The sequence below is a fragment of the Pyrus communis genome, chromosome 2 (genome assembly GCF_963583255.1).
Source record: "Pyrus communis chromosome 2, drPyrComm1.1, whole genome shotgun sequence".
NCBI lineage: Eukaryota > Viridiplantae > Streptophyta > Magnoliopsida > Rosales > Rosaceae > Pyrus > Pyrus communis.
The window spans coordinates 7,509,992-7,522,414 of record NC_084804.1 but is presented as its reverse complement, the minus strand read 5'-3'; the positions used below and the strand labels follow the sequence as shown (position 1 = coordinate 7,522,414).

Sequence of the window (12,423 nt, the reverse complement as noted above, 5' to 3'; positions counted from 1 at the left end):
GACACCGGATGATCCATGTCGATAGTGAGTTAAAAACCGCTATGGGGTCCCACCCACACACGACGTCGTATAAAATGTTCACCATCAAACTCCACCAACCCCACCAACTCCACCAAGCGTAGAGCCAAAAGTTCTGATAGCTCACGCCACTCTCGAGAAGCCACACCGCCACACGCCGTCGTCTTCTTCTCTCTTCCACCTCTTCCTCTTCTCTCTTTCTTCTGGTAACGTCGTTTCGTGTCCTTTTGCTCTCTCTCTCTCTCTCTCTCTTTGCTCTCTCAGTCTCTTACTGTAAATGCTTGGATTGCGTCCACATTTTTCTGCTATTTTCTCGCTATTTTTTCTCTAAGATTTATTTATTTATTTTTATATTCTGTTCGTCATCGCTTTCTGTCTAATCTGGTCTAGGGTTTCCGTAAATATTTTCTCGAGAAATTTATTGTAATTGTTTGTGTATAAGTAAATTATATATACATGTTTATATATGAAGGGGCGTAACTATATTATATTTTATTGCTAATGTTTTTCTGTCAGAATCAATGGCGTTTTAGTGATTAGAATGAGTTCTTAACAGTAACTGTGCCTCCTTGAATTTGTTTTTTAATGGAAAATATATGATAATTACGTGTTAGTGAATAGTGATTAGCCTTTTCGGAATTCGGGGTATGGGGTTTGGTGAGAGAGGTGGAGAAAGAGAGGAATCTGTGTATGGAATGAACTTTTGGTTGGAAACGGAGTGGTGTATAAACTGGATTACAATGTAGGATACATTTTTCGGAAAATGTTCGGAGTTGTACCTTCGTTACTGTAATAAATTGTGTTTGATTATGGTGAAAATTTGGATTAAACATGCCTCACTGCGAGGAGTTATATATTGCTGTGCTAAACCCTTCGCATTTTTGTACTTTGACCTGGTATTTTGTTTTGCTGGGTATGATTACCTGAGGAAGGGATAGTTATGGTTGCTATGAATAGTGAATTTGACAGCTTTTTGTTAGATCACCAATGGAGTCAGACGAGGAGCAGGATTGTTTTCGCGGGTTATATCCGGAGTATGGTGCAATTTTCATGTCAAGCAGTGCAACAATAGATGAGTGTTTTAAACGGAGACTGTTTGGCCTTCCATCTTCACAAGGCCAATTTGTAAAGCAGATTAAAACTGGAATGATTTTGTTTCTGTTTGAATTCGAGAGCAGAGAACTTCATGGTGTTTTTCAAGCATGCTCTGATGGTGAAATGAATATTTCGCCTTCTGCCTACAATTTATCAGGAAGGCAGTTTCCTGCTCAGGTATGAATAATGTCTAGTTTCAGTTGAGAATCCACTATTTTCGTTTATGTTTTTATTTATTACAAATTTCCAATTGGATCTATTCTTGTTATATTCTTTATACAGGTAAAAGTCAAGCTTATTTGGCGTTGTCATTCGCTCACAGAACCTGAATTCAGTGGCGCAATCAAAGATAACTATTTTTCAAATTGGAAGTTCAATTTCGGTCTGTCCAAAGCTCAGGTTTTCTCCTTACCTATTAAGTCAGACCTTGATGGGATTTAGAATTGCTTTCTTTAACAGTGTTGTTTCATGTATATATGTAGGTTCGAAGGCTTCTAATGTTGTTCAGTTCACGAAAGTTGAAATATCAGCGGCGGCAGAGAGAATTAGCCAATAGAAGAGAAGCAATATCAGTGGACACTGCTGGTAGAGTCAAGGAAGTTGATGATGGCAAAACTCTATTGAGTGATAAGGCAACCAACGAGCTTGTTGCCGACAATCATAAGGGGCCAAAAATGACTGGGTCACCGGGGAATGTCTCTGGGAATATTGGAAAAGGAGATGGTGGCAGGTTGGCAAGTGATGAAGTGGGTAATCTTCATGAAGTAGACAAGAAGGTTGGGGAGATCATGCAGAGTGAGTATCTTGTGCCTGTTACAGGTGAAGTTGGACAATTGGATGCTACTTTTGCAATGTCTGAGAGGGCAGGGAATGAATTTAATGTGGATGTTGAATCTGTGTCATCTGAGCATCCTATGTCGGGTCAATCTGGAAATGGTGATGACGACCTGGTAATTCATGATGATTCCATCTGTTTAATGGGTGATCAATTACAAATCGGCAATACTGAAAGTAATGTTTTTGGGCCAGCTGTGCCAACTGAGAACCCTGCTTTCTTTCAGTCTAGTCTTGATAGACCTGTCTGTGCTGGCATGCCTGTTGAAGACACAGGTTCTTTGATTCAAGATCAAACTAGATCAACTTCAAATGTTGGCCATCTAATGGAGCTGCCAATTGCTGGCCATTCTTGTTCACCATCTCCGTCTTATAGAGATGCGATTGTAACCAGCACCTATGATCCTGATGCTCTTAGTCTGAACAATCCACGCTCACAATCAATTGGGGTCAATCAGAGTTCAAATTCCGTTCAAGATTGTTATAAACAACATGGCATTCCTTCCATTGCAAATCAATCATACACGGAGCCAAAAGGAATCAATCAAAGCCTAGAGTCCAATCCAAAGTTTAATGTTCATGTTCCATTCGCATCCTCTGACCATTATGAGCACACATGTCATGGGAACATCATGCCTTTCCCAGGGGTGGCATATTCTGAAGAAATGACCATAGATTATTCTGGAAAACATTGTTCCTGGGACCCAGTTTTGAAGAGTTTTTTATCAACTGACAGTTTTTCACAAATTGGAAGTAGCGGGAGGGAAACCAAGAGGCCAACATCTTATTCTCTCAGTCCTAGTAACTGTCTGTCCTTTGTGATTGATCGTGCTCATCCTGTAGCATTACAAAAGAAACTTGAGCAAGAAATGGCACATAAATTGAACAATGAATCATGTACTGCTAATGTAACTTCATCTGAGGAGCTTCAGTGCCAGTTGCAATGTCGCATTCATCCTGATGGTCATAGCGCTAGCAGCGTGGACCATCGTAAACAGAAATCTTTTGATCATGATCTCAAGTCTTATGGATTTTCTGAAGGTATGCGTTCTGGTCATAGCAGCGTGGACCACCATGAACAGAAATATTTTGATCATGATCTCAAGTCTTGTGCATTTTCTGAAGGTATGCGTTCTGATCTGAAGAATGAAAGAAGTGTATTTTCTCGCTTGGCTTCAGATACGCCTGGCAAAGAGAATAGTATGCATACTGACTACGAGGAAAATGATAACGATGCATCAGTGGATGAAGTCATGGCAATGTTGAGTGCGAGTAACTACAGCTGGGTGAAATCAAAAAAATCTAAGCGGCCTACTAGACTGCACGATGACAAAGAGAAGTTTAGGAATAAGAAAAAGACCAAAGTGGACTCTGAGTTGGATAGTAATTACTTGGAATTGATTCCAAAGAAGTCAAACATAGCTTCTGCTACACGCGTTGAAGATGAAGATGATCAAAGGCGTGAAGAAATACCATTTGTGGATTTCAACCGGCGGAGTGTGCTGCGGAAACTTAATGGTGATACTAAAGCCAGAGCCAAGGATGAAAGTGCAGGAAATGATAGACTGTTGGGTGGGCAGTGCAAGAGAAGAAAGTTGGTCAGGCCGAGTTTCAATGACAATGAGCCAGGCGATGAAAAAGGCATAAATGGAAATACATCTCTGATTTTACAAGCATCGTCACAAGAATCTTCCATTAGTGAAGATGTTAATGGCAAAAGAAGGAAGCTGGTTAGACCGAAGTTCAGGGTGAATGAGCAATGTGATGATAAAAGCATGAATGGAAACACTTCTAAAATTTTACAAGTATCATCTCAACAATGTTCTACTAGTGCAGATGGTGGAAGTTGTGAGGCTTTTGTTGGAAGCCAAGGTAAGTTGTTACCGCAAGGTACAGGTTTGTCGCTTGTGGTGCGTCAAAACAGTCATGAGAATGAGAATAATCAAACTGAAAGATCTTCAAAATATGAAAGAGAAATTGAAGTTGAAAGCTTTGCGGCATCAGTCAAATTCGGAGATGAAGGCCGAAAAGAGCCTCTTCATGATGTTGGCAGCCAAATTACTGACCTTGCAATCCCTAAGTTGTTACCGCAATGTACAGAATCGCCTCGAGTGGTTCACGAAGGTCAAAAACAGCTTCTTCATGATGTTGGCAGCCAAATTGCTAACCTTGCAATTCCTAAGTTGTTACTGCAATGTACAGAATGGCCTCAAGTAGTTCATCAAAGCAGTCGTGAGAACGAGAATACTGAAACGGAAAGATTTCAAGAATATGAGCAGGAAAAAAAAACGGAAATTTCCGGACCGTCTGTCAAAATTGAAGATGAAGGTGGAATGGAGTCTCTTCATGATCTTGGCAGCCCAATTGGCGGCCTTGCAATCCCATATAGAGACAAAAATCCTAATGTTCAGAAAGACTCGGATTTTAAGGTTCCTATTGTGCTCAAATCGTCTCAAGATTGTAATGATATCAGTCACATCACTGTTCAGGAGTCAGCCCTGCGATTACCTGAACAGAATTCTGGAACAGAAAATGCCTTTTCTGAAATTGAATGTGCAAGAGTCGATGAACTGGAGTTGCTTCCAAGATTTGAACTTTGTCCTGAAAGTGGTGATCTTAGTATCGGTAAAGTAATAGGCAGCTCAGGTAGTCTAAACTCTGGGTTGCAAAGAGGAACCAAAGAAGTTGCTATTTGTGTAGATGCTGGTGTTGGTGATAACCAACATGAATCCAGTAATAAGCAGTCTGAGGCATCTCTTGACACCGTGAGTTGCTTGGACAAGCAAGAACCATCTAAAGATCACAGATCCGGTAAATTGTCTGAGGCACCTTTTGGCACTGTCGGTTGCTTCAAAAAGCCAGAATCTTGTCTAGAATTTCGGGACCTGAATTTGGGATTTGGAGAGCGACTTTTTATACTTAGTAATAGTTTCAAAAGCTATGATGTTAATGCTTCCAAGCATGTGGGTGAAAGGAGAGATGCTCTTCAAATCAGCGGCAGTAATGTTTGCAAAAGTTCTGACATTGATACTCCTGAGAATATGGAAGATACGATTAGCAAGGATCTTGTTCCAAGCAGAAAACTTGAGCCCAAGGCAGCCGACAACCGCTCTGATATTGATACTTCTAAGCATGTGGGCGATGCACAGGATTCTCTTCCAATCAGTGGTAGTAATGTTTGCAAAAGCATGGGTACCGCTGAGAATGTGGAAGAGAGGAAGGACTTTTTTCCAAGCAAGGGTATAATTAGAAAACGTGTACTCAAGAGAGCAATCAACCGCTCTAAATTTGATACTTCTAAGCATGTGGACGATGTGAAGGATGTTCATCCAATCAGCGACAGTAATGTTGACAAAAGCATTGGTACTTCCGAGAATGCGGAAGAGAAGAAGGTTATTTTCCCAAGCAGGGCTGTCATTAGAAAACGTGTACTCAAGATAGCAGACAACTGCTCTAAAATTGAGACTTCTAAGCACATGGACGATGCAAAGGATTTTCTCCCAATCAGCGGCAGTAATTCTTGCAAAGGGTCAGACAGTGCGACCTCTGAGAGTGCGGAAGCAAGGGAGGATGTTCTTCAAAGCAACGTTGGAATCGGAAAAGGTGAACTCAAGACGGCCTGCAGCCAAAATACAAGTTTAGCTCATGATTTTGAGTTTGATGATGATAGTAAAACTGATGATACTGAAAGAGAAAACAAGAGGCTTTGGAGTATTCTAACGGCCAGGTTGAAGCAGCTGAAGAATGCTCAACAAACAACACTGACAAGGTCCTAGCTTTCGGTCGATGCTTCATCCTGAAAACGAGTCATTGCAGTTGACAAACAGGTTTTTTCAAGTATTTGTTTAGTTGAAGTTAAAGATCAACCCACATTCCTGTAAAAGCGGAGTACTAGGGCTTTTCAGCTTGTCGTGGTGTTACTAACAGGAGCTGGAAATACACGCATGAAAGCTGCCGCGTGCCGCGTTCTTGACCTTCTTCCGGTAGCTGTTTTCGAGTTGCTTGGAGTGGAGTGGAAGAATGCAACGGTTATGCATGCAAAGTGATGACCCCTTTTTGTTGGTTAAGCTCTGATTTTGGTTAAAGAATATAGTTTTCTTGAATATGTTCCCAGGATGTGTGAATCTTTTGAATCAGGTTGAAGGAAAATTATAATATTGTTTCTTGTACTGCAGTGGTTTGTGTGGGTGATGCCTTTACATTGCACGTTGAAAATGTGATTGACCATCAAATTCAGGTTTTATTTATGATGTAATTGACCATTTGTTCAATCCCCATATTCCCATTTGTAATTTTAACAAAAAGCTTCCGGTATTGTTTATTTTAACGAAAAATCATATTTTTACATTAAAAAATCAATCTTTGTATTATTTACTTTACTCTTTATTTTGTCCTTATCATTAAAATTCAAAGTTTTCAAGTTTTTTTTCATTCTTTTTCCTTTATTTTTTTACATGTCCTGCGTTTGAAGGTTTTATGTTCTATTCCTTTTCGAGGACTCTGGTTTTTAAGGTTTTATGCTCAAGTCTTTTTTTAAAGTCTCTTGTTCGAATTTTTTCTAATATTTTTTGTGAAGTTTTGTATTTAGAGTAAATTGTAATAATGTTTTCTCAATTTTAATCAAATTTTAGCAATAATCTCTTAATTAAAAATCCATTATCAGTGATCTTTCAACTCATCAAAACATGTAGTTATAGTCTTTTTTAGAATTATGTCAAAATTAGTTAAGTTGGAAGAATCTAAAGTTGAGGGACTATTGATACAATTTTTCTTATTTAATTTTCCATATTTTCCATTTGATTTAACTTCACGTGGATGACAGGACATGTGATTCATTTTAACGAAAATTCTAATAGAGTTGATAAAAATGATTATAATTGCATATTTTGATAAATTGAGAGATCAATGTTAATGAATATTCAATTAAGAAACCACTGCATCAATTTGATTTAAAAAAATTAGTGTTCCGAAAGTTACTCTAGCTATAATAACTGAAGACCTGCAACTGAATCTCTCTCCTCTCACTGCCCTCCGCCGATGATACCGGATTCCGTTAACCCCCAAACAGACCCAAAATGCTGAGAAGTATTCGGCCCCGGCGGCCCCACCGACCCTGTTACGGCGTTTACATCTGCGCTGTTATCTCCGCTCTCCTCCTCCTCCTCTCCGTCTCTCTTCTCTACACTCGCCTCTCTCACTCCCAATCTCACCACTTCCAGCACCGCCACCAGAACCCCGATGCCCAATACGACGACGTTTCTCTCACCAACCCCCTCGTTTCCGACGAGGGCAACGACGTCGGCTCCATCGCCACCGAGGACAAGATCGACGAGCTCGACGACGTCGTAGAGGAGACGCCCAAAGACGAAGAGGTAGACGACGAGGACGACCCCCAATCGGAGATTTCGCAATCTAGAGTTTCCGGGTATGTATTCGATCACGTGACTGGGGTTATCAGGAGGGGTTTCAATAAGCGTAAAATTGAGGATTGGGAGGAGGATTACAATGGGTTTAACGTGGGATTGGGTGCATTGGATAAGAGCAAGGTGGCATTCGGATCGGACGATGTGCCGGTGGATATGGAGGTGCGGCGGAGGATGAGTGAGGTAGCAGGCATTGAGGACGCGCTTTTGCTGAAGGTGGGGAAGAGGGTTTCGCCGCTGAGGGAGGGATGGGAGGAGTGGTTTGATAAGAAAGGCGATTTCTTGAGGAGGGATAGGATGTTTAAGTCCAATCTGGAGATGCTGAATCCACTGCAGAATCCAATGCTGCAGGACCCTGATGCGGTTGGGATTACTTGGTTGACAAGGGGTGATAAGGTGCTGCAGAAATGGTGGCTGAATCACTTTAAGAAGGTCCAGTTTCTCGGGAAGAAGCCGTTGGGAGTTTCGGGGAGGCCCCGAGAAGTGAAGCTCCGGGAAAATGGTAGTGAGGGTAGGAAAATGGAGAGTGATAGTGTTGATGGTGTTGTGAATGGAAGGGGAAATGGAATAGGTGTAGGAACAGAACTTGATGAAAATGAGAGTAAGGGGTTGAATTCAGGTTCAAATGGAAATTCTGGTACTGATAGGAATTTGTCTTACATGAGTAATGTGAGTGACAAAGCAATTGGGAACACCGTTGAACAAATTAGTGAGTCGGATCTGGATCAAGTGGGTGGCTTTAAGGATGAGTTTTCAGGTTTTATATATGCAGATGGCAAGAGATGGGGTTACTATCCCGGTTTGGATCCGTTTTTGTCATTCTCCGATTTTGTGGATGCGTTTTTCAGGAAGGGGAAATGTGAGATGAGGGTTTTTATGGTGTGGAATTCTCCCCCTTGGATGTATAGTGTAAGACAGCAGCGGGGGCTTGAGAGTGTACTGTTCCGTCATCGAGATGCCTGTGTTTTAGTGTTGTCTGAGACAATTGAGCTCGATTTCTTTAAAGATAACTTTTTGAAGGACGGGTACTTCTTCAAATTTTGCTTTTTTGATACATTTATTTGCTGATCTGCTAATGTTCATATTTTGTACTGAGGCAATTCTTTTTTTATAGTTACAAAATTGCTGTTGCTATGCCAAATCTTGATGAATTATTAAGGGATACACCGACCCATATATTTGCTTCTGCCTGGTTCGAATGGAGAAAGACCAAGTATTATGCTACTCATTACAGTGAGCTTGTCCGCCTTGCTGCTCTCTACAAGTAAGTTTATTTAATTGTAGAGAAGTCTTTATATGGGTCAGTCAATATTATTTTATTTTTAAATCCAATTGGGACGAATGTGAACATGATTGGGATGGAACAAAATAGTACCTACAGTCAGATTTGGGACTTTCTTTGACATACTTATCATACCGCTGAAGATAATGAATGAGAAATCTAAGTTCTTGTCAATTTACTTTAATCGTAGTTTAAGTTTGACTGTAGCTGTTCAACCATGTCAATCTGATATGCTTATGTAGGCACAATTCAAGGCACTAACTTTCGTCTTTCCTATCGTCAGGGTACACAAAGTTTAACAAGATAGAGTTGTGTTAGGATTCATAATTGATGTTAAATGCACAATCACATTCTGCTTTTGGCTAGGAACTTTCAACAGTTCAGAGCAGGAACTTAAAGTAAGGGCTAAAAGCCTAAAAGTTTTAATATTTACCCCTTACCAATCTGTGGAGGAAGTAATTGGTAGAAATAGGATCAACGGAATATTTTAACTTGGTAGTTTCATTCATTATAGATATATCGGAATGGAATTATTTCCCCTTTTATGTTTCTGTTTATCCATTTTATATTAATCTGGTATCTCATAAAAAAATAAAGAGATAAATTCTGTCAATTCAGCTTAGAAGAAGACTATCTGGCTGTTACTTGGTGAAGAAGAAAACTACAGCCATTAGCTGGACCTGCGTAATTGTAGTCATCCTTGCAATAATTTTCAAACATTCTTGGAGTGGGCACTATTAGTTCTCCTTGTAGTTGCTAATGTTGTGAAAGGAGTTTAAACCTTAATCTTTCTTAATTGCATTTCATTTCTATACAATCGTTTTTTATTTGTTTGTTGTAACAGAGCTGTGTGCTATAATTTTGTTGTAAAGACGGAAATCAAATGGTTTCTTTTCCTTTTCTGGAGTGGAGCGAAGTATGAAATATTGTTTCTGCAAAATGAAATTCCTCTTCCTGAAATTTTTGATTTTCCGTGCTCCATTTTCACTTTCAGCAAAAATTCTTAACAAATAAATGTGCTGAAGAGCTTTCATGGTATGTGCTTTAGCGGTTGAGTTTTAACAAATCAATGAGCTCCATTTTCACTTTCATCAAAAAATTCTTAAAAAAATAAATGAACTCAAGAGTTTTCATAGTATGTGTGAGCAGTTGAGTTTTAAAGAGACTGCAAGTTTTGCTACATGAGCTTGATTCAACTAAAGAAGATTTAAGTTTCCTGCTGAGCATATCATGGAAAACTTATCGCATATGTTGAATTTTTAGGTTCAGAGTTTTCATTCTATATGGTATATGCCAAACTTAAGCATGGCCATTATCATCCTGTCTGATATGATCTGGTTCTGTGTTACCTATTGGATTTTAGATGCTGATATGTGTAAGCTACATTAAACAGAATGGTGCATTAAACGTAACTTCAACATTTTTCTGTTAAGCATAAAGATCTTCCTAACTTCATTTGTTGCATTTGCAGATATGGAGGAATATATCTTGATTCTGATATAATAGTTCTGAAGCCGTTATCTTCATTTTACAATTCTGTTGGTAAAGAGGATCGACCTGCGGGAAGTTCTTTGAGTGGTGCTGTAATGGCATTTAATAGGAGGAGGTATGAACATGACTTCATCTCTAATTATGGGAATCAAAATACTATTCAGTTGAAAACAGAACAGACTTGTATTTATCATCGAATTTTAATAACGAGGTTTGTTTTCATTGTATGGTTGGTTAAGTGTGCTTTTTATATGGGTGCACTGCGTAGAGTACTAGAGTTCTCACCTACTGCTGTCCCTATACCTCATCCATCCTACTGGTTTAGGATTCATAAACAGGAGCTTTCAATGATTTCTTCTTGACATTACACCAAACCCTTAACCCTTGACCCTTGAAAATATCTATATTTGTTTGTGTGTGTACTGGGCTATATGTCTGCGTGTTTTATGCATCTCAAAAATTCAAAATTGTTTTGAATTGCAAAACCTTTATTGTGTAAACACCAAAGAAAGAGAGTCCAGGAGAATCACATGTAAAATTAGGAAATTGAGTTATATTTGAAAATTTGAGTGGCACTGATGAGGAAAATTGTAAACTAGTATATTTGACTTGTATGAAAATTTTGGATTTGATATTTGCTTCACTTTTCCATGCAGTCACTTCATAATGGAGTGCTTGAAAGAGTTTTATATGACATATGATGATACTCGTCTGAGATTTAATGGGGCTGATCTTTTGACAAGAGTTGCGCGAAGGTTTTTGAGTGGTCGTAATAAATCAGTTAGACAGCTGGAGCTGAAAGTGCAACCTTCTTTTGTATTTTTCCCAATCACCTCTCAGAATATCTCAAGGTAATCTTATATGAATTCTTTTCAAATGCGAGAGGAGTGTTGTGGGCTGGAGTGCCAATCGATCCACCTTGACTGCTACTCATTTCCTACAGCAGTCCTGGAACATTCATCCTGCATTGAAGAAAACCCCATCTTCTGATATTCTTACATTTACGAGTTTTATATTAGGATGCATGCGGGTGTATTTATTCAAATATTCTTGACCTCTTGTTCTTCGATGTAGCAGTTTTTAACTTTTGGTTTACAAATCTCCCATGCGCTTTCCTCCTAACTCAGTTGATGTGGAAACAGATACTTCACTGCACCGTCAACAGAGACTGAAAAGACTCAACAAGATGCCCTGTTCAGAAAGATTCTAGATGAGTCGTCAACATTCCATTTTTGGAACAGCTTGACATCTCCTCTCATTCCAGAGCCAGAGAGCGTTGCAGCCAGGCTTATTGACCACTCTTGTATCCGATGCACTGATGTGTTGTGAGTTAGCATAAATACTCTGTTTGGTCAATACTGAAAGGACCGGATAACATTGCAGGTTTATCAAGTTTTCACTCCGGCCGATATTTAGAGGATAAGTATTTAACCTGTATTGGTGATCTGTCTGTTGAGGACATGAAAGCGCAAGCTCGTTCATGTAGTTGTAAGATCGTGTATCTTCTCTGTATGCTCATGAAAAGATAGAGTTCGTTACTTTGTGAAATGCTGGTGGAATCTCTGCTGTATCTTGGAAAATCTTTTTCACTCAAGTTAGGTAGGCGGCTCTTAGTCTGTGTCATTTGTCTTCCGAGTATAGAGCATCACCGGTTAAGGTTTGAATGCAACGTTGGTTCGGCCAACTGTTCACCTGTATTGAAGAGATTATTTGTTAATAGTTTACATGGAAATATAGAAAGATGTCTTATTCTTTGTTATATACTCCTCTCTCTCTCTCTCTCTCTCTCTCTCTCTCTCTCTCTCTCTACAATGTACATAATCTTAGGGGTGGGCATAAAAACCGCCAAACCGCAAAACTGCATTGAACCGTATGAAAAAAAAAACGGAAAATAATCATGTTGACTTGGAAAGTCAACTTTGATTCAAAAATCGAACCGGACCGTTCAAACCGGTTTCGGTTCTAATTTCGAATGAACAAGAACTAGCTGGAACCGAACCGAACTAGCTGGAATCCAATTAGGGCTCACTCACCTCACTCACAGCCTCACATCCCCATTCCCCCATTTCACACAGTCGACCCCTCTTCCTTGTGGACGCTCTCCACGATGGAACTTCTCATGCATCAATGTCTTCCACCCAAATTAGTTCTGCTGGAGTTCCCCTTGAACAACAAACTTTGGGGAATAACCTGTTAAAGGAGGAGTTTGGGAGTTCTCTGCCATTTCAAACAAATTGGCAGGTATTTAATAGCTTCTGTGATTTTTTTTTAATCTGTAGT

At 39.6% G+C, this 12,423-nt stretch overlaps 2 protein-coding genes across 3 annotated transcripts; both read left to right on the top strand.

Annotated features, from left to right (window-relative positions):
• Positions 1-117: 117 nt before the first annotated feature.
• On the top strand, positions 118-6,233 carry LOC137725830 (uncharacterized). Of its 2 annotated transcripts, XM_068464632.1 has the most exons (4): positions 118-224; positions 999-1,290; positions 1,396-1,512; positions 1,596-6,233. In XM_068464632.1, the coding sequence occupies exons 2-4, from the start codon at positions 1,006-1,008 to the stop codon at positions 5,721-5,723; spliced, it is 4,530 nt and encodes a 1,509-aa protein (XP_068320733.1). In that variant the 5' UTR covers positions 118-224; positions 999-1,005; the 3' UTR covers positions 5,724-6,233. The 2 variants fall into 2 exon arrangements, with proteins under 2 accessions (XP_068320733.1, XP_068320734.1); XM_068464633.1 differs by lacking the exon at positions 118-224 and having other exon boundaries at positions 529-1,290.
• Positions 6,234-6,904: 671 nt separating this feature from the next.
• Positions 6,905-11,902, top strand: LOC137725749 (uncharacterized protein At4g19900-like). The gene is made up of 5 exons (XM_068464525.1): positions 6,905-8,395; positions 8,485-8,634; positions 10,124-10,258; positions 10,800-10,994; positions 11,286-11,902. Exons 1-5 carry the CDS (start codon positions 7,023-7,025, stop codon positions 11,470-11,472), a joined length of 2,040 nt encoding a protein of 679 aa, XP_068320626.1. The 5' UTR covers positions 6,905-7,022; the 3' UTR covers positions 11,473-11,902.
• The last annotated feature ends 521 nt before the right edge of the window (positions 11,903-12,423 follow it).